The 26,737-nt window shown below is 36.4% G+C and overlaps 1 protein-coding gene across 1 annotated transcript in view; it reads left to right on the forward strand.

Moving 5' to 3' along the window:
- The window catches only part of ppp2r5d (protein phosphatase 2, regulatory subunit B', delta), a 70,745-nt gene extending 48,957 nt beyond the window's left edge, over window positions 1-21,788 (forward strand). The window contains exons 7-16 of the mRNA XM_039739110.1: window positions 433-563; window positions 763-822; window positions 932-1,040; window positions 1,229-1,282; window positions 7,070-7,240; window positions 13,567-13,694; window positions 14,065-14,166; window positions 18,183-18,255; window positions 20,417-20,533; window positions 21,108-21,788. Of these exons, the coding sequence (XP_039595044.1) occupies window positions 433-563; window positions 763-822; window positions 932-1,040; window positions 1,229-1,282; window positions 7,070-7,240; window positions 13,567-13,694; window positions 14,065-14,166; window positions 18,183-18,255; window positions 20,417-20,533; window positions 21,108-21,245 (1,083 nt within the window). The 3' untranslated portion in view covers window positions 21,246-21,788. The remainder of the gene's footprint in view (window positions 1-432; window positions 564-762; window positions 823-931; window positions 1,041-1,228; window positions 1,283-7,069; window positions 7,241-13,566; window positions 13,695-14,064; window positions 14,167-18,182; window positions 18,256-20,416; window positions 20,534-21,107) is intronic.
- Window positions 21,789-26,737: the final 4,949 nt, after the last annotated feature.

Here is a 26,737-nt window from a genome sequence, read left to right on the forward strand (position 1 = left end):
TCGCATTGCTTAGGGCCACTGTACCATCAGTTTTACTTTTAGTGGACTTTTTGCAATTTTAGTTTGTTTTTATTTTTGGTATAATATTTACTACTTTATTTTTACAGTCTCTTGTGTTTTATGAATATAGTAGTGGCTGTTTTAATATTTTGATAGTGATACTAGCCAACTTAGGTGTAACATCACTTTTGCAAATTAACTTTACATTTTAAACAGATGCATATTTGTAAAAAGATGAAAATGTTATAAATGTTTAATCACTGTAAGGTAGTATATTGGAAATAAAAAAATATTTTTTAAGAAATACAGTAGCATAGAACCCTGTACTGTATGTTGAAGTAGGGATTAGAATACTTATTTTATTAACTGTTCTGTTATGTACCAAGACATTTTGTTTTATTCCTCCCGCCCTCCTTGTCTTCCTCCTCTCAGCTTCTGGAATTATTTGACAGCGAAGATCCCAGGGAACGAGATTTTCTAAAAACTATTCTGCACAGGATCTATGGCAAATTCCTAGGTCTTAGAGCATATATTCGAAGACAGATTAATAATATATTTTACAGGTAATCTATTAATTTATAAGTTACCATTCAGTCTTTCCAACTACTGTACTAGTTTTATAGCAATAGAATGACATTTTTAAAGGCCTGTGTGTCAACTGGCTTTCTTGAATTTTTGTAGATTTTTTTTTTCTTTGAAAAGCTCAGTGATTCTTTTATGAAAATGTAATCTGTTTAATACTAATTGGTTTATAACTTTTAGGTTTATATATGAAACGGAACACCATAATGGAATTGCAGAACTATTAGAAATATTAGGAAGGTAAGGTGGGCAAAATTCTATTTTAAAATTTTAATTTGGCAAGTTTTATCACTTATATAATGTAGTTTAGTATAGTTTCTGTTGAAGCCATTTCTTTTCTTGTCCACAGCATAATAAATGGTTTTGCTTTACCACTGAAGGAGGAGCACAAAATGTTTCTGATTAGAGTACTATTACCATTACATAAAGTGAAATCACTTAGCGTGTATCATCCGCAGGTATGCAATTCTTTTTGAGTGAAATGAACTATTGTGTAGAAAGAGTCTTTTGTTGTATAAAATTTACACCATTTGGTAGTGTTTTTTTCAATGGTAAAGATTTTGAAATTCTAATTTAAGTGCTGTTACTTTGAATTTAATCTGTGAATATTCCCCTAATTAGTGATTTTCTACTTTATTTTTTATAGCTCGCTTATTGTGTTGTGCAGTTTTTAGAAAAGGATAGCAGTCTGACAGAACCAGTAAGTATACAATGATTTGTTTTGTGCATGCAAGTGTTGCTTCTTCACTCAAATTAGGTACCATGATGTTTCAGCTGAAGTTGCATTTGAGGATGGCACTAAATTGGCTTTAAAGTGAGTTGAGTGTGAGTGTGAGTATTCAAAGCTCCGGCAGCCCAGCAACCCTGTACTGGATATGTAGGTTGAGAAGTTGGATGGGTGATGATGTATTCATTGTACTACTACAGTGTCATGCTCTTCAGATGGTAATAAATTAAACATATTTTAGTACTAATATAAATGACTTATTTGTGAATTCTCCTTGTTCTTTGTTTTTTTTTTTTATCTTTATTTGCTTTATCATAATGCCATTGTTGTCATTCATGTTGTAATTAATCCTGTCATTGGGCTGAGATTTTGATATATAAAAAAAACAAAAAAAAAAAACGGTCTATAAGTATCCATACATCTCTATGTACAGGATGAAGGAGTTAAGACCTTAGGTATTTCAAATTCAAAATAATTGTTAGTGTTTGCCATGCAGTGGCAGACCAAGCTTAGGAGTCTGTACTTGGGCAGACTATATACATCAAACCAGTTGACCTTGTTTCTAGTATTTGTAAGTAATGCTGTGTTGAAAAAAAATCTGAATTTGAGAAAGTAGTTTTATGTGGTATGGGTTTTTTTTTTTTAATTTGCAAAACTTTAACTGAGATTTATGAACACTTTGAATAGCCAGTCTAAAATTACAACAGCACCAAAATATATCCACACCATAAACACATGACCATGTTGTCAAGACTATGCAATTAATTATCTTACAAATGATGAAAAATACAGGATGTTGAAGGATATTCAAATCATAATGAAAAGTCTTGTTTCTTTCAAACATGTAACACATGAAAGAACACTTCACAATACATTGTTTTCACCTCTTTTGACAAGATATACTTTCCTTTCTGTGACTAGGTCAAATGAATATCAAGCTTTTTTATGATATATCTCTTTAATCTCTTTCTTAGAATGTGTTTAGTTTTACACCTTTGTGATGCAGAACCTTCGCATGAACATTAAGTAAATTAAAAAAACACTTTTGTGTTGCCTTTCCTTATCCGATTATGAAATTTCATTTACACAAACATGCTAGTAAAGACATCATTTGTGATTGTCTGTTGTTTTTTTATTGATTTTTTTTTTTCCTCTGTTTACATGGATCAAAAAAAACGTGGGGAATTGTATGATCTATTTGAATTCATCTATGATTTAGATGCAATATTCTGGACTTAACAGCATTGACAACTTTTTTGAGTCTTCATCTGCTTTCTTTGTGTGTATAGGGAAGTGTTTTTATTTTCTGATATAAATTTGTATCTGAAGTGTGAAACCTTGATTGAGAAATCATTGTGATTATCTGCATAACTACTTAACCAAATGATGATAATATTCTATGCTACTGCATAGTATTCACTTAGTATTCAGCAGCCATTAGTTAAGAGTTTCCCATTCAGAACTTTAATAATATTTGTTAATTTAAACAAAAACTTTGTGCATTCTTCCAGTGCAACGGTGCTGCTGTCTTCCTTTGTGGATTGGTCTAGCATTGAGTGCTCGTCTTTGTAAACTTGGCCTATTGATTACATCTGTTAGGCAAAGCTGGCTCCGACAGACATCATCTGCCTTTCCAGGGGTTTTAAATATCCATCCATCCATTTTCTAACCCGCTGAATCCAAATACAGGGTCACGCTTTTAAATATGCAGTTAATAAATGAAGAAGCAGGAGGCATGAAGAAGTGACACAGAAAACGGATGGCTTTTAATGAGCGTTGGCTTCCATTTCATAACAGCATAGCAAGATTTTTGAAGTAAGCTAAAGGGACCTGGCTGCCATTTTACCCAGTTTAATGCTGGTGTTATCCTTCAGCATTTTTACCTTTCTACAGAATGTTTTTTTTTTGTTGTGAGAGAATTATGACTCAGAGACATAGCTGTAAGTGTCTGGGCAGATGTAAGACAGGTGAGTAAATGACATTTCAATGGAGTTCAGACCTGTACTGACCTGTCACTAAGGAAGACTGAATTGTTCCAAATGGGATTTAAATAGCTGATTGAAAATGGAGCTCAGTTTAAACTTTGTAATATTAAAAGGCTGGTTCCAAAGGATTGCGGTTGCTTCAGCAGTATATTCTGAATAAGCAGGTTAGTTAGATGTTCTACATTTATTTTCAAAGCCTTTTGGGTAAATACAGGTGTCTGCATTGTGAAGTGGAAAAGATGCCACTGTACCTGAGCCAGTAAAGATTTTTTTTTTCTCTTGAGGTTTTGTACAAGCACTAGCATCTTGAACCAGCTGTAGTTTGAATGCAGGGTATTCATTCTAAATAGAAAGGTTAAATCAGACTCTGGAGATAGAGCACAGATGGTAAGAGTCTAGTTCTCAATGCAGCAGAATGTCACAAGTTATGTTACTGACAGTGATGACCACATGTGCATTCACTTAAAGTAGATGGAAATCTTTGTCAGCACTTGTAACTTGTCAAGGTCATGGAAAAGGTATTTGTTTTAAAGCTATACAATTATTAGCATGTCAGTGGGATTTATTTTGATGTGAAGGTTTTTAGTATTTGATAAACATACACCTGTGCTGCCACTGCTGAACTCATCAAGCCACACAACAACCCCATCCACTCTTTCATTCACACAGACTATTTACGGTGTTTTTACATATGAACAGTTTTGTAGAGGGTAATTCACTAGTATCATTAAACATACAGAGAATATGCAGAGGTGAAAAAGGATTTAGGAGAACTATTTTAGTCATCTATATTACATTACAAACACCTGTACAGATGTTTAAAAAAAAATAAATAAATAAAAGTAATGCACAGCTTAAACATCAATGAATGTAATGCCGGTTTATCCTTCCTAATAAAATACTCTTGACGATAATATGGAGCAATGTAATTATAATAAATGTAGTACTGAATAAGACTGTAAGATCGCAATCTAGCAGTGTCAGGGGGTGAATAATGCATTTTGGTCTACCTTTTATTGGTTTGCAAAGTAGAGCAAAACAGAACATCAGTTTTGATGTAGATAAGGGGGAGCTCAAGGAACAGAATGGTTTTTGCAGCCATTTTTTTCATTTTAACAAAATCGTTTGTACTGTAATATTTTTACATACATGTACGTGAAGATAATCGTGCTTTGTAAAGATATGCTTTTATTAATAATCTTTTGAATTCTGCAGCATTATTTCATTTATAAGGTGTAATAAAAAATCAATAATCCGGGGGGTTGAAGGTAAAACTGAAAGCACCCACAGTTTTGTTTAATACTCTGATAAAGAGAACATTTAATCATATACAGACGTAACACATTTTCATTTTTCTTTGTCAGCTTAGTGCCCCAAATGACCAGTATTTTGTGTGTTTTACCTGTTTAAACGTTGTGGTGAAATACAAGTTAGCAGTGTGTGGACATGTCATTTTGTGTTTTTTAATGCTTTGCCTTGAAAAAGACTGTAAGAAAACCAGTTACAACCTTATTCAATTCACTAAATTGTCATAATGGCCAAATGATAGCTTATCATCACAACTCATGGAAGTGATTTGCACTACAATTTGTGTCAAAGTAGATGCTCTTCAGACCGAATTCAAAAACTTGAAACAGGTCCTCTTCAGAACTGAGACCCTGGAAGATGATATGAAAAAAAAAAAAACAGATTTCTGTGGACATCAGTACCCTCATTACATACGTTTAGCAAGCTGAAACTGACACAGATAACTATTTAAAACACTTGAATTGCAACCCACGAAATTATAATAATAAGGTCTTGGTTGCTTTAGAGAGAGGTATCTGGTTTATGATTATAGCTGAAGATTAATATTTTTTTTTGGTGCACAATTGATATGCAATAAAAGGAAGCTTCAAGAAGGTGGAATTCAATATGGATTACCCTGTACAGTCTCATAGGTGGTCAGGATTAACGTGTGGAGATACAATTTTTTTTCCATCTACACAAACAACTGAAGCCTTTTTCATAATTCATATTTTTTTAATGTGGAATCTGTGGATATATATATATATATATATATATATATATATATATATATATATATATATATATATATATATATATATATATATATATATATATATATATATATATATTACTAAACGAAGGTTGTATATATATGCACAGATGCCAGAGGCCAGCAACACCGCACGCGCACGGCTTCCCAGAGTCAGTAGGTGGCGCCCCAACAACACAACCTGTAAACTAAACTTCAGGTCACAATACAACCGCCGCCCGAACGAGAATACCACTGCATATACAACCTTCGTTTAGTAATGTAGATCTCCAAGCCGGGATCAGAGGCCAGAAGAAGCCGTGCACAATACAACTGCTGCCCGAATGCGAACACACACACCACCGCATATACAACCTACTGACATTGACCAGATAAATAACCAAGTGATTGGATTGTTTCCTGGAGAAAGCCACGTCATTCTAAGTACTGACAGTGCTGATTCTGAACACGAAACTGAGCATCTTAATTTCCCATTACAATATTTAAACACTATTAGCCCGGCCAGATTACCACAACACAATCTTAACCTTAAAGTAGGGACACTAGTCATGCTATTAGAAACCTTAATACTAAACAAGGTTTATGCAGCGGCACACGGTTGGTCGTGAACAGCATAAGAGAAAATGTTATTGAGGCACAAGTGCTTACAGGATCCAATACTGGCAATACTGTTTTGATTCCCAGAATTAACCTTACAGGTTCTGACCTGGAATTACCTTTTAAACTTAAACAACGGCAATTTCCCATTAAGGCTGCATTTGCCATGATGATCAACAAATCCTAAGGACAAAGTAGGGATTTACCTATCTGAGCCCGTATTTGGACACAGCATTATGTTGCCTTTACAAGAGTCCGGTGTTTGTGTGACGTTAAAGTGAAGGTTTTAACTACTGGATACCAGGGAGAGCTAATTCAAGGAAAGGAAACCATCTTTACCAAAAATGTTATTTATAAGGACATTTTTGATTTAACTATTTTGAATTTACCATTTTATGAATTTTTTGTTTCCAATTTACTTCATTTAAACCTTTGCACTACGATATTTGTTTTACTTATAAGTGCAGCAACTCAAAGGCATTTTGGACTTAAATGATATAACAATTACATTTCAATTTTAGTTTTAATAAATTGGTTAATTTTAGTACAAATATATTTATTTAATCAAATGAAAACTTTCCCAGGACACTCCCATCCTCCATTTTTCATCCCTCCAAAGAGGGATTGCCATTCTTGGATTTGCGAATCTTTAGAGAATCGGGGGTTTACTGATGTATGTACTGTATATGTGTGTGTGTGTGTGTATATATATATATAAAAGTAAAATAAATTTCTTTGAACAGTACCATAATTTAGTTTGTGATTTTAAACAATATGAGATAATGGGGAACAGAGTGGTGTCTGCCCCTTTCTTATTGCTCCTCACACCTTTATGCTTATACCTTTATATAATAATGGCCTTAGTTTGGTAGCAATTTTATGCTATTTGTGAGAGTTCAGAATAAAGATACAGAAGGTGTAATTTGTCAGGAATATAGGGCTAGATCACTTTATAAGTGGGGTCTCCTGACAATCTCCATTATACCTTTGGCCTGTGTTCCTGAGTAATTTAGAACACAGTACACAGAAGAACAAATCACTCTGTAATTTTGGATTTTTTATACAATTTGCCTATTTTATCTCCTTTATAGACAATAAATCTGCCTTCTTTTATTTTAGGTGATTATGGGTTTACTGAAGTTCTGGCCAAAGACTCACAGTCCAAAAGAAGTTATGTTCTTGAATGAACTGGAAGAAATACTTGATGTGATTGAGCCATCAGAGTTTGTAAAGGTCATGGAGCCACTCTTTAGACAGCTAGCCAAATGTGTGTCCAGTCCTCATTTCCAGGTAAAGACAAAATATATTAAGTACATTAATGCAGCATAACATATATTGTTGTAGTTACCAGTACCCTAATGGACACATGTCAAGCATGTTTGTAAGCTATCATTTTGAGAGTCTCTTTGTCTTCAGGAAGTGGATAAATATACATTCTTGTAGTATTTTCTCCTATCACTAATTGCAAAGAAATGTTGTATTAGGTAGTTGCCTACCATTTTGTTACTTAAGATACCTTTTTTGTATACAGTTACCTAAGTCTTTTCTCTAGTACATAAATGAATACACAATATTAATTGAATCTTTACCCTGATTGTGCTAAGAGTATACACCATTTATTATGCACATAAAACTCAGTGACTTCTGTTTGTTTTGGAGTTTGTTGTTAGCAAGTCATTTAAAATTTGTGTTCCTTCATATACTGATATTGCACTCACAAAATATACATATGGGTCCTTCTTTTCTTTTTTGTAGCAAACTTCCCCTTGCCTTTCTGTCTGTGGCATTGGTCCAACAAAAAAAAATTAACATTACACTAATTGTGTGTAAGTGCTGTTGGTTTTGAGCAGGTCATGATATTTAGGCAAACAGCAACACTAAAGAACTAGAAAGTCACTCCTGACACATCATGTGAGGACAGTACAGTGTTGTAATATAGTATTCAAGGCTCCAGAAATATTTGATAGTCTATTCTAAAAGAGAAATATCTATCTTTAAATGGTGAAAGACTGGAAAAAATGTTATAATGGCAGCTTTTCTAAAGTTTAGTCTTTCATTTGAGTAAAAATTTATTATCAAATGGTAAACGTTTTTTGTGGAAGGGATGTAGTGAAAGTATACAATACTCTGCCCTAAATGTGCTTCTGTACGAAGTAGTTTTAACTTTCAAAGAAATCAAAATATTCCTTATAGCAATCATGTGAGCTGGAGCATGCACTTATTTTTTTAAATCAGAAAAGACTTGCATCTTCATATTTCATACTCAACATTTTCTTCAACTTTTGAAAGATTCTTGAAGAACATGGATAATATGAAAAGAGTGATGTCCCATTTTAACTGGTAATTTCATTTTTGTTTTGGTCTGGCAAAAAGCATGGCTTCCACTCCTCTTGTTTTCTTCTAACAAAAGCTGACAGTGTTTCCATGTTTAACTGTGTGCTGTGCCCAATGTGGTTTGCAAAATGTATGTCTAGACAATTAGTTTACTGCGAGCTCTCTGAGGGTGGTATATTCCATTTGCAGTCTCTGATTCTCCTTGTTGTGTGTGTGTGTGTGTGTGTTAAATTCATCCATCCATTCTGTTTCTTTTCATATCTTATTGTCTACTTTGGTTTTGCAAGGAAGAGCAAGAACCAGCCCCATATTGATTTGTAATCCATTATACAGTAGAATGTGCGTCTGAAATGTTTCCAATCTGCAACCAATAGATTTAGAGAAGGTGCAGGATGTGGCAGCAAATTATCTTTATGGTATAAATCCTCAATTTCTGCCACTCTGAATTATTCCTTTTTCTTGCTCAAATCAACTCTTTTTCTGCATTCAGTGGAGTAATCTTGAAAAAGTAAGACATTTGAGATCTCCTAATGTAGTTTAGAAAAACAAGACTTTAAGATCACCTTAGAAAATCTCTTCTAACAGAGGTCACTTAAAACAAGCATTTTGCTTTTTCAGCAACACAGAAAGGCTACTAAATAACCTGTGGGATTCTATTCATCCACTCAACAAACCGCAGTATGGTCTCTGACTAGGAAACTGTTAGCAGGTTTTTGTCACTGTTTAGCTGAATATGAGAAACACCAAAAAAGCAAACTAATTTATAATTTGCTATATGCTTGATTATTCTCTTTTTAAGCACTTCACTAATGATTTGCTTGGCTTATGTTACTTTTACAAATTTAAACAATAAAATTATATGTGTGTATGCAGACATTTTTGATTCAATATTTTTAATATTTATGTACTGTGTGAACAGGTACTCTTAGAGAGAAAAAAAATCCTGATGACAATTAGAACTTGGAATAGTCAATCAGAACTTGAACAAAAATTCTCAGCGTTCTCAGTTTTATTATTTTAAGTGTTTGTGCTGAGAGAAGTGTTGGTGTGCCTCTTTAGTTTATTAATTGACTTTTTCACCAATAGAATGTGTAGCCTTGCTATGTTAATAGTTAACTGCCCTAAAAATTCTGGGGGAATTGTTTTGAAAACACTAGAATGGAAAACCTTTTAATTTCCTTGTTTGAAAGCATTACACATGACAGTTCTTTTAAAAAATAACCAACCATGTTCAAACAAGTTTTCAGTATATCTAAAAACGCACATTTGCCTTACTGAAGGAAAGTCAGAAGATAGTAAACATTAACAATCCAATTTTGGAGATACCCATTTTTAATATTAGGTGTAATTAGGAAGATGCACATAAGAGAAACAATCAGGCTAGTGAAAGATCCGGAACAAGAGATACAGATGTACATATTGTGGAAGTACTACGACAATCTAAAGTTGTCTTGTCTTGTTTCCTTTAGCTACAGGTTTTAATCATGATAGCAGTAAGGTAGTCCAAGTCACCTCTTACTTGATAAACAAAAGGACATTAATATTAGTATTATAATACTGATTTAAAAACAAGATATTATTATGAAAAAAACAATCTAGTTTCACACTCTCATAACATATATAAAGTGTGAATAGTCATTATAATAGTACTGCTTCTCCACCCAAAAGGTGGTCGGGTATAGTTATTCCTTAATAATTGTGTGCACCTTCATTGAAAACGGGCATTTTTCAAGATGTTAAGTGAAACCGTGTCCTTTGCAATGAGATGAGAAATCATTTTTGTGTATTGTCTTACAACAAGCTAAATTTGCATTTGTAACAATAAAGACATTAATTGTTAACATCTGATTACCTAAAGTGATCCAGAAAGTTTACAGGTTGTATTGACTGCTAAGCAGTTAGCGTTTTTCTACATTGAGACCCAGATTTTGTGTCTGTGGTGTTAAGTAAAATGCTTTATTAACATGAATAAATAATAGATGATGATTTAGTCCCTGCCTCTGCCTTACATGTGAGCTTTGTTATATTACACTTACATTTTGTGTATTTCATTGAGAATACATTGGCTGGCAAAATAAAAAATATGTAATGACCACCTCAAACAACTGCCATTTTAAGATTAGGGATGACAAATATTTATTAAAATGGCTTCTGCTTTTTTGTGTTGCTCAAGAAATTTGGCTTTTATCCTAAGTAAGCACAGTACATACAATGTTTGCATTTTCACATGTACTGCGGAATTCTAAATAGAGTTTTCATTTATAGACCTTGGTAAAATAACAAAATATTTTCTTTCCAATCTCAATGATACCTTAAACTCAGTAATTTAGACTTTATGGTGATGTACCAAGTTTCCTGTTTGTTACTTTATGCTCCCAGGACCCTGAATGGGATTTTAGTGGGTTAGTGAATTTCATTTTATGTACTGTTTTTATACCTGTCAACTGTATTTATTCATTCCAGCAGGGTTTGTTTAGAAATACAAAATATAAATAGACATTTTATATGCATGTAAATAAGTTTATTTGTTGGGTGGGTTCAGTTTGTGTCATTTATTTAACACCCCTAAAGTCCTACGATCTATCACACTTCTTGATAGCGTATTTCATGTTTCTGTGGTTCACTGTATAAACCAACACTTCCTGTTGTTTGTGAGAAATTTATCCTTAACGAGTTTCCAACTGTATCCATGTGATCTTGATGAACTTGGTTTAAAATAACAGTCTCACTCCACTGTACTTATTCCCTTTATAATTTTAAACACTTCAGTCAGGTCTCCTCTTAATCTTCTGTTGCTTAAGCTGAAAAGGCTCAGCTCTTTTAATCTTTCCTCATAATTCATTCTGTGTCGCCCTTCTCTGGACTTTTCTTAGTGCTGCTAGGCCCTTTTTTGTAACCTGGAGACCAAGACTACACACGGCACTCCAGATGAGGCCTCACCAGTGCATTATAAAGCTTGAGCAGAACCTCTGTGGATTGTAAAACCTAATATCCTGTTAGCCTTCTTAATGGCTCCTGAACACTCTCTGGCAGTTAACAGTGTTGAGTCCACTATGACTCCTAAATCCTCAATTCTCATAAGGTGTACTTTTGATTTTCGGGCCAGCCATTGTGTATTTAAATCTAAAATTTTTATTTCTTACGTGTAATTCTTTACATTTACTTGCATTAAGTTTCATCTGCCACAAACCTGCCCAAGCCTCTATGCTGCCCAAGGCCCTCTGTAATGATTCAATGGATTCTCGATTATCTTCCAATCTACTAAGCTTTGTATCCTCTGCAAAATTAACCAACTTGTTACTTATCGTATACCTATCCAGATTATTTATAAATATTAAAAATAGCAGTGGCCCTTGTGGAATACCACTCTGAATATCCACCAATTCTGATAGGGTTCCTCGTGCCATCACCCAGTGCTGCCTGTGCCAATTTTTCAGTCATCTGCAAACAATACCTGAAACTTGCAGTTTTTTTAGTTTGATGCTCAACCTCCCATGTAGCACCTTTTCAAATGCTTTCCGAAAGTCAAGATAAATAATATCATACACTCCACTTTGATCGTATTCTTTTGTTGCTTTTCTCACAGAATTCCAACATGTTTGTAAAACATGACCTCCCTCTTCTGAACCCATGCTGACTGCTCAGTAACACTTTTATTCGTGCTATGTGTTGCTCAATCTTATCCTTAACAATTCCTTCCATTAATTTACTTGTGATGCACGTTAAATCTTATTGGCCAATAGTTGCTTGGATCTGTCCGGTCACCCTTTTTATATAACAGGATACTATTTGCCATTTTCCAGTCCTTTGGAATTTCCCCAGTGCTCAGTGACTTCCTGAAAACGTGTGTCAAGGCTTAACATGTGTACTCTCTAACCTTCTTAAGAACGTGAGGGTAAATGTTATCTGGTCCTGGCCATTTGTTTGATTTCAGCCTACTTAATCTGAACAGTACCTTCTCCCTCTACAGTTTCCAAATCACTCATTACCCCCTCAGTAGTCCCTTTTACTCGTGGGAGGTTATCCACTTCCTCACATGTAAAGACATTAGAAAAATGCATGTTTAGCGCATCTGCTATTTCACAGTCTGTATTTTTTAAATCACTTTTACTATTTCTGATGTACTTCAACTCCTCCTTGATTGTTCTTTTACTACTAAAATACAGCAAGAATGTCTTTGGGTTGTCTTTCCCCTTACCTGCTATTTTCCTCTCTAACTGCCTTTTGCTGTCCCTAATATCCGACTTAATTCTTTACCCTCATGTTCTCATACACAGTATGATTCACACAAGTTGTGTGAAGTACAAGTCAAGAGAGGATATGCTCAAACTACACAACACACTAGTGAGGCCTCACTTGGAGTACTGTGTGTAGTTTTGGAGTTTGTACTCTACAAAGTCATTGTGGAGCAACTTGATTCAATTAGCGTCTCTACTGTCAACATCCTAGTCTTTGTTTACTAATGTCAAGCAGCCAAAGATCATGGCATCTAGGGCATAGGAAAGAGCTAGAGAAGGATCCAGAAGCACAGTAGGACATTCTAACCATGTACATTGCTCAGTGTAACTACTACATGAAACTTTGTATAACGACATTTGAATATTTACTCTGACAGTGTATGATTAGTTTTTAAATTGCAACTTTACATGCAGTATTGAAATATTTAAAGCAAATTTGTGCCTCTGGAGGTGTTTAATAGACTAGTAGAAAAGTTCCAAATTGCTCCAGAACATCTGTCGTCTAGCAAGACGGTGTGTGCCGCATAATCTGGTCATTCTTGAAGCACACAAGCATTTTGAGTGTTCTGTAAATTACGTAAAGCTTCAATAACATGGATTTCTTGCACGTTTTAGGTATTGCCTTTGTTAAATGATGAATTGTCTTTGATTTCAGTTTTTTTTGTTTTTTTTAAGAAGATGGAATAGTACATTAACGTTTCCATTTAACTGCTTATTTATGGTAGATGTATAATATGAATCTGTGAATAATTTTATGTTATTGGTGAATGGGTAAGCACAAAAGTAGACCAAGTTAATTTAATTTATGAAATGATATGATGGCTTAGGTCTTCAGGTTTTTTTTTTTTGTTTGTTTTCTGTGTCTGCTTTGATTTCAAAGTTTTTTTTTGTGCAAGAGTGATTGCTATACAACCTGATTCAGGTAATTGTGTGCCCCATTTAATGATTTTTTTTCATGTTTCTAATTGAAATTATAACTTTACTCTGCAAATTGTTTATGAATAGAACATCAACTTTATAAAAATTGCGTCTGTTTTGTGGCAGGTGGCAGAAAGAGCACTGTACTACTGGAACAATGAATATATAATGAGTTTGATCAGTGATAATGCTGCAAAAATTCTCCCAATCATGTTTCCTGCACTATACAAGAACTCCAAAAGCCACTGGAACAAGTAGGTTTTTATAAAGTGTTCAGATTAAAGGTTACTTGGTGAACTCAGTTCAGTTATATAACTGGTCATGTTCACACTAAGCGGAGACCTGTTACCATAATACATGCAACACTTTTTTCTAAATCCACTAGAGTGGAGTGTTCATTTGCTTTAAAGGAATTGTGTTTTATAAATAGGAACATATTTTATTTGTATTTGTACACCAGACACTGCTGTTAATATAAAATTGCTTTTGGTCAGTAAGCCTGTTACTGTATATGTGGTTGGTGAATAACACAAGCTGTTTTTGTCAGAATATTTTCTTTTCTGCTTTCCCAGTTAGTAAACTAATTTGAATATTTTTTTATTTATTTTTTTACTTTATACAAAGGACAATCCATGGACTGATCTATAATGCCCTTAAGCTTTTTATGGAGATGAACCAGAAGTTGTTTGATGATTGCACGCAGCAATATAAAGCTGAAAAGCAAAAGTGAGTACCTCCAACCACCCTTTATGCAGTTCCCCTTAAAACACTAAGACAAACTAAATTTATGATACGTAATTAGCATGAAAGCAAACAAAGTACTTGTGAAGTCTTAGTATGAAATGTGAGATCTGAAACAAATATTTGACCTGAGCTGTGATACTCTGGTTTCTTGTTCATTAAAAAAAAAAAAGGTAATTAGGAATGATAGTTAAATTTAAACTATAGAAGTTTTCTCTCATGCTCAGAAGAAATGAGCAGAATTATGAATGTGTGTGGATATGTGCATGTGCCCTGTGATGGGCCAGTGTATCCTCTAGAAATTGTACGTTTCTGCCTTACCTTGATAGTTCTGACTCTGTGTTCGGTGAAAGGCGCTATACAAAAAATAAGCTTAACATTAGAGAAAGTGGTACAGATATTTTTCAAGAATTCTTTCTTTAGTTAATAGTAACTCTACAGTTAGGTATTTAAATGCTGAAGACTTGCGTTGGCTATTGATGTAATAGTGCGACTTGAAGCTTATCATTAGTGATATCATTAACAGAGTGGTGATGGACAAAGGAGCATAGCATTCTTTCTCTTCTTTTTTTAGATGATACATCAAACTCACAGACTTTTATAATTCAAACTACAAGCTGAAATTTGAAACAAGTGCTTCTTAAAGAATACTGTATTTAGTCAGTTATAGCAGATCTGGAAATCTGGTTCATAAGCAAGATTGACAATTTGGCATATTTAGTAAATATTTACTCCATGACTATATTAAATGCATGAATCTTAATGTACAATATGGTGTCTTTATTTCCTGCAAGTTTTAGAACACTTGTAATTCAGTTGTTGGGGGGAGGTTGGAAAGAGCTGTGAATGGAATAACATCCCATCAGAGGATACATGAGCATATACACCCCTGCTCGCACCATACCACCTTGTTTGATGTGCATGTTTGTGAAGTTTCAAAGAGAAACCGGAGTACTGAGGAATTAGGTGGATAGGATTGGCGAGCTTTGTTGGCCTAAATGTTTTGTTTTTTTAATGTCCTAAAGTGTTGTTGCAAAAACAGTTCTGCTTAGTATGAGGAGATCTTCTGGTCCAGACATTTTTTTGTATGCACTTGACTGAGGTGCCAGTGGTGTGAAGCTACCATCTGAACAAAACTAAATCTGAATCCTTTCGAAAAGTGACAATACCCTAGTTGAATATTCTGCTCATGATTATAGAATAGGTACAGCTCCTTGGCATGATCTTGGCTCCGATGTAGTCTTTTGTCTCTTTTGTTTTCATATTCATTTATTTTCTTGTTAATTTTTTTTTAGTCTAGAATACCGATAATTCACTGCATTTAAAACATGTTAAACCTTACACATGCCAATGAGGAGTATCTGTTATATGAATTGGTGGTCTGTAAATAAGTTATAGCATGTACTTGTAGTGGCACAAATGAAGAGGTCATAAGTTACATTAAACTGTAAGGTTTGCTGCCATTTCATCATTAAGGTAGGTCCAATAGTTATTTTTAAACAAGAATTAGTGAAATACTTGACTTAACGCAATTCCATGACTACAGGTGCCGGTCATAGAATTAGAATATCATGACAAAGTTGATTTATTTCAGTAATTCCATTCAAAAAGTGAAACTTGTATATTACATTCATTCATTACACACAGACTGATGTATTTCAAATGTTTATTTCTTTTAATTTTGATGATTATAACTGACGACTAATGAAAGTCCCAAATTCAGTATCTCAGAAAATTATAATATCAATTAAGACCAATGCAAAAAAAGGATTTTTAGAAATGTTGGCCAACTGAAAGGTATGAACATGAAAAGTATGAACCTGTACAGCACTCAATATTTAGTTGGGGCTCCTTTGGCCTGGATTACTGCAGCAATGCGGCGTGGCATGGAGTCGATCAGTCTGTGGCACTGCTCAGGTGTTATGAGAGCCCATGTTGCTCTGATAGTGGCCTTCAGCTCTTCTGAATTGTTGGGTCTGGCGTACTGCATCTTCCTCTTCACAATACCCTATTGATTTTCTATGGGGTTAAGGTCAGGCGAGTTTGCTGGCCAATAAAGAACAGGGATACCATGGTCCTTAAACCAGGTACTGGTAGCTTTGGCACTTGCAGGTGCCAGGTCCTGTTGGAAAATGAAATCTGCATCTCCATAAAGTTCGTCAGCAGCAGGAAGCATGAAGTGCTCTAAAACTTCCTGGTAGACGGCTGTGTTGACCTTGGACCTCAGAAAACACAATGGACCAACACCAGCAGATGACATGGCACCCCAAACCATCACTGACTGTGGAAACTTTACACTGGACCTCAAGCAACATGGATTCTGTGCCTCTCCTCTCTTCCTCCAGACTCTGGGACCTTGATTTCCAAAGGAAATGCAAAATTTACTTTCATCAGAGAACATAACTTTGGACCACTCAGCAGCAGTCCAGTCGAGACGCTTCTGACGCTGTCTCTTGTTCAAGAGTGGCTTGAAACCAGGAATGCAACAGCTGAAGCCCATGTCTTGCATACGTCTGTGCCTGGTGGTTCTTGAAGCACTGACTCCAGCTGCAGTCCACTCTTTGTGAATCTCCCCCATGGTTTTGTTTCACAATCCTCTCCAGGGTACAAGCGGTTATCTCTATTGCTTGTACACTTTTTTCTACCACATCTTGTCCTTCCCTTCACCTCTCTATTAATGTGTTTGGACACAGAGCTCTGTGAACAGACAGCCTCTTTAGCAATGACCTTTTGTGTCTTGTCCTCCTTGTGCAAGGTGTCAATGGTCGTCTTTTGGACAACTGTCAAGTCAGCAGTCTTCCCCATGATTGTGTAGCCTACAGAACTCGACTGAGAGACCATTTAAAGGCTTTTGAGTTAATTAGCTGATTAGAGTGTGGCACCAGGTGTCTTCAGTATTGAACCTGCTCACAATATTCTAATTATCAGAGATACTGAATTTGGGACTTTCATTAGTTGTCAGTTATAATCATCAAAATTAAAAGAAATAAACATTTGAAATACATCAGTCTGTGTGTAATGAATGAATCTAATATACAAGTTTCACTTTTTGAACGGAATTACTGAAATAAGTCAACTTTGTCATGATATTCTAATTTTATGACCGGCACCTGTACAATAATACATTATAAATCCTTCCTTTCTTGTGTAGAAATGCGGTCCCAGTATCCTCACTAAGGGACACCTTCAAAATTTCCAATTTACTTAACGGACATATCATTTAACCGACTCCATGCAGTCAGCTTCAGTGTGTGGAAACTGAACCCAAGATACCAAGTTAAAATACAGAGCTACTCCTCTCATTTATTAATACTTTTCCAGACATGTTCCCACAAATGTATTAAATATTATAATGAGTAATGTTTCTTGATGGACAATAAAGTTTTATGTTTTAAGGGAATTTGCAGTTAAAATGTTGTTGGTTTAGTGAGACAGTCAATTCAATATTCATCCATGTGGCATGATGTAGGAAAACTTTTAAATGTTATATTGAATTAAACTCGTGCTTAGTAACTGTTGCTGATATCTTTGTGAGCTCCTCTAAAGATGATGGTAAAAAGCGCACTTATTGTTAATGTTATTTTTTTCAGCCAGTAACTTAAAAAAGGTGATAGGAAAACTTGCTGACAAAGAAGTTTAATATCCTTACCTGTCTTAATTTTGTTCTGCCAGTTTCTGTCCTCCTTTTTTAAACTCCTTTTAAGTTATAAAACAATGTTTATGTATGGCAGTAGTTTTAAGGTGTAAACTAACAGTAGCAAAACATTACAAGAGCGTGAAAATTGTGAATATAAATATGTGCAATAGCTGTGGTCTATGTGGATAAGTACTACAAAATGCACTACTACTATTACGTCCTCTACTTCTATATAATGTTTTGTGTGTCCTATATTATACAAATAAGGTACAAGTCAGCAAAACTGGACTTCTCTTGGGTTCTCTCGTTTTCTTTTTCATTTTACTTCATCCATTATTCTGTGTAAAATCTTCTTGTTTTTCAGAGAAAAATATAAGTTGAAGGAACGGGAAGAAATATGGCATAAAATAGAAGAGTTAGCCCAGCAGAATCCACAGGTAAGCTCTTTTTTGGCTTACAGAACTACTTATTTGGGAAGAACATTTGCCTCGTACTTCCTGCTTTGTTTTTGTTGACTTTCAATAATTGAAATTGTGTATTGAACTTGAAATGCAAGTTTTTTTAGTATATTATCATCATTTTCTTTTAACCAAAAACAAGGTCCTAATACAAGGTCAGGCTTTCAACTGAATCCTGATGTTATATGCAGTATTAACTATAGAACCCTAATCGTACTGCGCCTTTAACCATTTCCTATTGCCTCTTGGACTGGAGTAGAATGCTTTTTGTGTTCTGCTGTCTTGGCTCATCATACCTCTTAGTGTCTGTTGTGCACTGCATTCAAGGCTTACAGAATAATCCTTATGTGATATAATAAAATATGCTAAGTATTAGTGAATCCTTTCCTTCAGCAACACCAATGCCACCGTCACACAGCTTTTCCAGCAATTTTCAGTTGCGGACTTCATTTCATTTATCTTAGTAAGTCAAGTTTATTAGTGGCAAGCTCACATGACTGCCATTGATTAGTTTTTTACATCCCTGGTGACTTAATCAGAGTTGTCTGCTACTCGTCCTGTTTTAAGTCATATGAGTGTGGTCTTGTGTCTGGGAGAGCTGACAACCAAAGACTACACACCCAGAAGTACAATACATAGAATTCAGCCACAACAGAAGAGGGACTTGTCTTTCTGATGTCTTATGTTTGTCGTACAACAACAGAATTGAAAAAAAAAGAAAAGGGCTACATTCAAATTCGCCATACCTTGAATTCCTCCGTACAGGCACTGACGGTATAAGGCAGCATGTTCACTCTCTGCTAGATTATGTGGAACACTTGGGAAATATGAACCTGTGGTGGAAAGTCTGCACAGAATCGAGTGACGAGATCTAGCAACTGCTGACATTGAGGTTGATATATCCTCGGCCTAGAAGATGTGTAATGAGCTGCCGGCTTAAGGCATTTGCTTTTATGTTCGTCTTCTTCTTGCGGTTGTATAGTGAGGCTGTAATATGCGGCACACAGACCAAGCTCCATTGTTTGATGTAAAGGAATGCTGAACGTTTTGTTGAGGGCTGAAATGTCTGCTAGAGTTCAAAGAGCTTAAAACTTGTCATTTCAGTGTGTTATTCAATTTAGGGTGTGCATAAGTTTGAGAGCTAATTTGTCAATCGGATGCATCCATTAGGCTTGCAGTGGATTATCTATAGATGCTTTTCTCCATTCCTGGACTGAAAACCAACCCAGAATGATGTGCCAGTGTTTTTAAAATCTGGAATAGGTGATACTGTAATAACAAATGGCTGCCCCTGTTATTTTTAGGGAAGAGATTCACTAATGGGTTTTCATTTTTTCAGAGAAACCAAACATTATCCAGAAATTTTGCAGCATCCCAAAACTGTTATTGCTGCACCTTAGAAATTCCATTTAAAAGAACTTCTGAGCGTTGAGGTAATTTCCCTCAGATTTTAAAACTAAAGAATATTTTGCTCTGCTCTAATTTCAGCAAAACATCTTATCAAAAATCTGACTTAAATCTAAAATGTTTTAACCTATTATGTTATGGAAAGTGAGCTTTGTTAGACCAACTCATACTGTAGATGATAATGTTATACTTTATTTGTTCCAGTGCTGTTGCTCTTTTGGCTTAAGCTTTATTATTATTATTATTATTTATTTATTTTTCAAGTTCTTCGTCGTGAATGAGGTTCTGAAGTTGTGAATGCATTGTGTTTAGGAGCCAAAAATGTATATTTGGTGTGTTTTTTGAATATTTAAATTTCTCCTACTGAATTTATGTAGCGTAATATTCGGTGCTATCCCCAAAGACACTGAGGCAGGGTTGTCTTGAATAATAAAAAACTTTTATTTTTTTATTTTTTAATAGCCTAGATAGTTGTAGGCTACTGATAATCAGCTATTCATGGTGACAAGGCAGAGTGGTTTTGGTTTTTTTGTTTTCTTCACCTTTTCCTTCTGCATTTCTCTTTTTAGAGATCCCTCACACAGCAGCACTGGCAGGTGTCGTGTGCCCTCGTGTCTCGGTGTCGTGTGCCCTCGTGTCTCGGTGTCGTGTGCCCTCGTGTCTCGGTGTCGTGTGCCCTCGTGTCTCGGTGTCGTGTTCTCAGCCTAGTAAACTTGTTTCTCTTTGATTGCAGTTTTCAATGTACCACGAGACTCCTTCTTTAATGCCTTTATACTCTATGGAAACAGAGACTCCTACTGCTGAAGATATTCAGCTTCTGAAGAAAACTGTTGAATCAGAAGCTTCTCAGGTAAAGCCTCTTTTCATTGTGTCCTTGTGAAACACTTGTCATTTAAATCACAAACCTATGCAGGTCTTTTATTTACTAATTGGAGCACATCTAATCTTTTAATCGTTAGAATTAGTGGAAACTAAAGTACCCAAGTTTGAAACTGATTTGTGTTATCTGACATTGAAGCTTTGCTGTTTGAAGTCACAAAATATTGCATGTGCCCCAATAATGCAGTTTTGTAACGTGAAATCTTTCTGCCAACTCTTTCAGTCTTGTTCTCTTTTTTGAATACTAAATTAAGGTTGAGGGTTTTGTGTAAGAAGCCTTTTCATGTAATGACTTTTAGGGATATGCTCAGTTTACTGGTCAGTGTATACAAATTCCAAAAGGAGTTTACTTTGGTGAACACCGCAGAGCACATTTAATGCATTTGCACAGTAATTCTGTGTTGGCTTAATCCTGAAACTCATAGACATTGTGCTGTTACGTACTATTTTAAAGACGCAAGTATAGCCGGATAGTATGTGAAAGACTTCCATTACTGTTAATTCTGCTCCAGCTGTAGTGATTGTTGTTTTAACTTAATGTACAGGTCATTAAAGAAATAAAGAAGGACAAAGTGTTGATGCGCCGGAAGTCCGAGCTGCCCCAGGATGTGTACACCATAAAAGCACTGGAGGCTCATAAGCGTGCAGAGGAATACCTGACTGCGAACCAGGAAGCACTCTGACATGGGACCAGCCGGCCCTTCTCCCTCCTAGACCACATGCTTTCCGCTCTTGCCTAGAAGTTAAAAACAACAAACAACATACACGCAAGACAAATGCACGCACAGACACAAGTTGTAAGGAAAGAAAAAACCGAGGAATCATCAAGCAGTGTTGTATTTTTAATATAGGTATACAGACCTGTTCTCCTGTGTCTCTGTTCTGTTTTCCTCTCGTTTCTTTTTGCTTTTGTTTCTGTCCCTGACAGCAATTTGGTGTGATATTCGGAGAATAATGCAGGGCAGCTGCAAAAGAACTATGCTGTGTGTATCAGCTTCTTAGCACAAAAGTTAAAAAAAAAAAATAATAATAAAGTCAGACTAAAATTATAAAGCACTTAAAAGAAATCACCCCTCATGAGTCCACCAAATTGTTCTTCAGATTTGTTTCTGGATTCATCTCTATAGATAAGCAAGTCCTTGACCAGTTACCATCGTGTGACTGGAGCCTGCAGGATGACCTGCTTATTTCGGTAGGGATTTTCTTTTTTATTTTAATGCCTTTTTTTTTTTGAAAATGTAGCTTTATTTTTCCTTCTACATGTGCTTTTTGTCCCTCTGTATAACGAAATACAAGATATTATTTGGCACTTTTAAATTGGGCTGTGCCGAGAAATGAATGTTGAGTCACATGCTCATACTTACTACAGTTGCACTTGAATATTTCTCAACGCGTTCTCATTTCATACTCTAGAAGCCTCAGAAACTCTTATTGCTGACATATTTCATTTGATGACATCAGATTCTCTCTCTTGTTTACTCTCAAGTTTTGTATCTTGGCCAGCATTTTGAGAACTTTGATGTTTAAAATTTAATTTCTGACTGTAGAACAGTCTTAACTTTTCAGGCTTTGAACCAGGGATTTTCTTCGTTTTGTAGAAAATACTGAGTAATTCTCTAAGTTTTAATTGGAGCGATGGCGTGGGTTTGAGGTTTTTCTGATTTCTGCCATGGTGCAGCTAGAAAAGCTATGGAACCCTGCATTCAAATCTCAAGATCTCCTACAGAATGCTGCATCTTCCACACAAGTGTTAACAAGTTTCATAACCAAGTATTGTGGAAAGGGTAAGTCTGAATATCTCTCGTTACCCCGAAGGTCTGGTTTGCGACAGGTGGCTTCGGTCGAGGCGCGCCTTTTGTGTTTCTGCTACCTCTTTGAATCACTTGCGTATTGGTGTCTCCCTCTTGTGGTGTTGCATCTTGCAGTCCATGTCCACCAACCAGCTTCCTTTTGGGGGGGAAAAGGTTGAACATGTGCATTCATTTTAAGATGGAGCAGAGGCCAAATCTCTGCTGTTTAAAGAAAAGGCAATTCTCTTATTTTATGTGGAGAATCTTCAGGTTAATCTGTCATTTCTTTTCAAATGTGCATTTAAAGGAGCAAAGGAACACCCCAACATGATAGCACCTGAGCAATATTTTAAAAATGTAACCATGCATTGGGTGGTGTATAGGTGAGCGCTATACAATCCTTTTAGGATTTTTAAAGTAAAAAAATAAAATAAAATAGGATTTCCATATTATATGGGCTTGTTATAGGAAAGAAAGAAAAGCCTGCAGTAACTGTTGCAAATATTTGTGTATTGTATATTGTAATGTATATTGCATAGGGTTGCAGACCCCCTAATTCCTCTTTCTCTGTGCTCTCTCCCTTGGCCCAGATTTCTTGCTGCACGATTTTTTTGTTGCAAAGTATATGGTACTTCAGCTTCTGTTACTCCGTTTTTTAATCATTCCAACAGTAAGGCACCTTCTCCATAGACTGGGCTGCTGGACACAATATACACTGTTTAAGGCCGAAGCAAGACGTGGTGCATGCCTGCTGGCGAGATACGTTGTGTTATGATAACAGTATGAACTGTTAGCTGAGAAATTCAAATTTTGAATCAACATTTTGGAAGTTCGGCTGTACCTTCTAAAACGATTCAGCTGTGCATAATGTGAATTAGCACTGGCTATTTACACGAAGAGAAAACGTACAAGAAATTGGTGCGCACGTGATGGTGAAATCAAACCGTGTGTCACCCTCCACGTTGTAAATGAAGCACAGGCTCAGCTGAATCTTACAACCTCCTTTACATGCAGGTGACGATGGTTAGGGGACAAAACAAAGTTGGGAGGTCTTGTGTTGGCAGCTTTTTACGTTTTTTTTCCATTAACTGCATAAGTGGTTCTTTACCAAATCTGAAAGAATCGCACAGTTTGCTGAGAGCCCAAGAAATGTGGATTCAGGCAAGGCGCTTTATGGTGGGCGCCGCACCGATCAGTATTCGTCGCGTTACCTACTCTGTGTTACCTGAGCTGATGACGGCATACGGGGGAATGTTTTATAGTTTTGATCCTAACCAGCCTGTCAAAAAGGAAAAAGTTAAGATTTTAAAATGGAAAAATTAAATACAGTTTTTAATGTCAAATAATGTAAAAGTGATCTTTAGGGTTGCTATGTCTGACCAAGAACCAACAATTATTGTGTAATTTTGATGAATTAATTTGTTGGCTTGACCCACAAACGTGTTTCCTATCCGACCGTCTTTACCTTACACACTTTTTAAAAATTTTTTTTTAATCTCTCCGTCAGTAGTCGGCTTTTTTTGACGTTGAAGTCCATTTTTGGGAGAAGTATTATTCCCGTTAATTTTGTTCCTTGGTACATCCTGGCATAATTGAAGGGTGGCAAATCCGCTACAGTACAATCCCTACCAAATATATTTCACCTGCTTGTCGGGCCTGAGGGATCATTGATGTGTGCAATTTCCAGTAGTTCAGAAGTGCATTTCCAGTAGGGTGGACTTAGCAATCGCCCTTTGACTGCCGTGCCTTCCCAAATTCAGGGGACCTATTTAGGAAGTGCATTCCTTCCCAGAGATTTGTGCAGTACAGTTGGCTTCTTGTGTAGATGGCTTTGGTGTGTAGCCATACGTCCAGCATTAGCTAGGCCAAGCTCGGGTAATACATTTAAAATTCTTTGTGTTCATTTGTTCAGCAGCCTTGAAAGAATGAAAAGTCACAGGGGAGAACTGATGTCTTCTCAATTCCCTTCACATCCCCTCCAAACCCCAACTCTGACACTAATGTTTAAGCTGCTTTCTAGGTCATATATGTACATATGTTGTACTTTATTTAGGTAGAGCATTACATAGTATGAATATGTCATATTTTGTACAGATGTTCATGTATGTACAGAACAAAATAAAATGAGTCTCTTGAAAGAATGATGTCAATCATTTTCTTACCTTTTTCTTTACTGTTCCATGTTAGCATCATTAACAGCATTCTCCATTTCAATGTGATATAATAAACACAAAAAAGGAAGGAGTAGTTCAACAAATGCATCTTTGGCCAGGAGGGCCTTGGGAATACCTGACTGAGAGATTTCAAAATCCAAGACTGCTTTAGTATTAATCTGCAAAATGGCCGTTACTCTTACAGCAAGCACTCACTGGAACTGGAACTGGAACTGATCAGGCGCAGCCACAGTATTAGTCTACAGAAGAGGACACATCCAGCGGTGGGCTTCAGGGGTAACAACAGACTGTGTTTGTGCTCTACAACGTGATCCTGACGGTGTTCTCAGCATGGAAACGAAGCGACGGCCAGAGAAAGCGGGGACATCTTCAGTCTGGAGTCTCGACACACAGGCTTAGGAATGGAGAGGCCCTGAGTGGAGGAGTCAGGGGTGTGCGGCGTCTGAAAGGCTCTACAGTCCATTAGCCGTATGTGATGTAAGCAGTGCAGACAACGATTTGGAGTGTCGGAGCAAACCGCTTTATGGGTCAGCAGCAGGATTTTGAAGGAAATGCCGACAGAAAGCCAAGATAGTCTGACAGCAACATTCTGAACCTGCTAAAAAGAATGTTTTTAGTGCACAGAGGGATAGGAAGAAGAAGAAGATTAAAGCGAGAATTGCAGTAGACCAGCCATAAAGGCATTGAAGCCTGGTAGACCTTCAGCTAAATGAGAGTGGCACAGCGGGACTGGCCAGTGTTTTATAGATCATAAAATGAAGGTTTGACTGTGAAATTCAAAAAGCAGGCAAGTGTCAAGTTGAAGTCCAAAGCCAGTTACAGAGGAGGAGGAGGAGGCCACTGTTTTGGATGGTAAGGATGTGTCAAGTGCCAGGGGTTGGTTGGTTGTGGTTTAAACAACTGACGCGCTGAGATCATAGCAGGATGTCTGCTTTTCTTCCTGGAAGATGGGATGTTTGAAACTTGGAATTCCAACTTTAAAGATCAACCCGTTGTGGTGAACTCCTCACTGTCAACATTCATAGAGTGAATGATGGGAGAGATTAAAGAGGAGAATAGGGTGTTGGGTTAGATAGCAAGAAAGATGTATGGAGCACAAGGCAAGGGAGCTTACGGTTTATAACTCAACAGTAAGGCCTCTCCTGGTGTACTGTGGGTGAGTTTGGTCTCCATATTACAAAAAAGACGTAGCAGTACTGGAGAAAGTCCAGAGAATAGTGACTAGGCTGACTCCAGGATTGACAGGTACTGTAGGAGCTGAACCTTTTCAGTATAAACTAAACCGAGATTAAGAGAGGAAATGATTGAAGCTTTTTAAAATTATGAAAGAAATGAATATGGTAGAACCTAATCTTCAAAAGGGACAAGTGTGGACACTCGTTAAGGGCAGATTTTGCACAAATATTAACACATTTTTCTTCTCACAAACAACCAGACAATAATTTGGGGGCAGAGTTGTGGCTCTGAGGCTAAGGCTGGTATCCCGAAGGTTGCCGGTTCGAATCCCCATCACTGCCAAAAGAGATCCTACTCTGCTGGGCTCTTGAACAAGGCCCTTAACCTGCAATTGCTCCAGGGGTGTGCTGTACAATGGCTGACCCTGCGCTCTGACCCCAAGGGGTATGCGGAAAGCAACAAATTCCTAATACAAGACATTGTTTAAGGCGAAATAAAGAACAAAAAAAAAAAACAAAATTACAGAGTAGTGCGGAGCAGAGCAGGCTCTTCAATACTCAAATCAGTGATATTTTAGAGAATAGGGTTGGTGATGTTTATTGCTATCACTGACTTGTTCTTGTCAATATCGTTCAAATCTGGATCCAGAGATTCTCAACCTGCATGTCTCTCTCTCTCTCTCTCCCTCCAGGGCTGTTCCTGCCTTACACCCAATGCATGCTGGGATAGGCTCAAGCCTCCTTGTGATCCAGTGGGTTTGGAAATGGAAGGATAGACGTACAGCGAGTGGCATGGAAAGGTTTGGGTGCCCTTACTTAAAATCTCTGTTACTGTGAATAGCTAAGTGAGCAGAAGATGAACTGATCACCAAAAGGCGTCAAGTTCAAGATTGCACATTTTTAAAAATATTTTAAGCAAGAATACATTTTACGTCATTCACAGGTACAGAATATCAAAACAAATGAAAAAGGCCTGAAGCAAATGTTTGGGCCCCTGGCATGGCCAGTACTCAGTAAGACCCCCTTTAGCGAGTAT

Source organism: Polypterus senegalus, chromosome 16 (genome assembly GCF_016835505.1).
Source record: "Polypterus senegalus isolate Bchr_013 chromosome 16, ASM1683550v1, whole genome shotgun sequence".
Taxonomy (NCBI): domain Eukaryota; kingdom Metazoa; phylum Chordata; class Cladistia; order Polypteriformes; family Polypteridae; genus Polypterus; species Polypterus senegalus.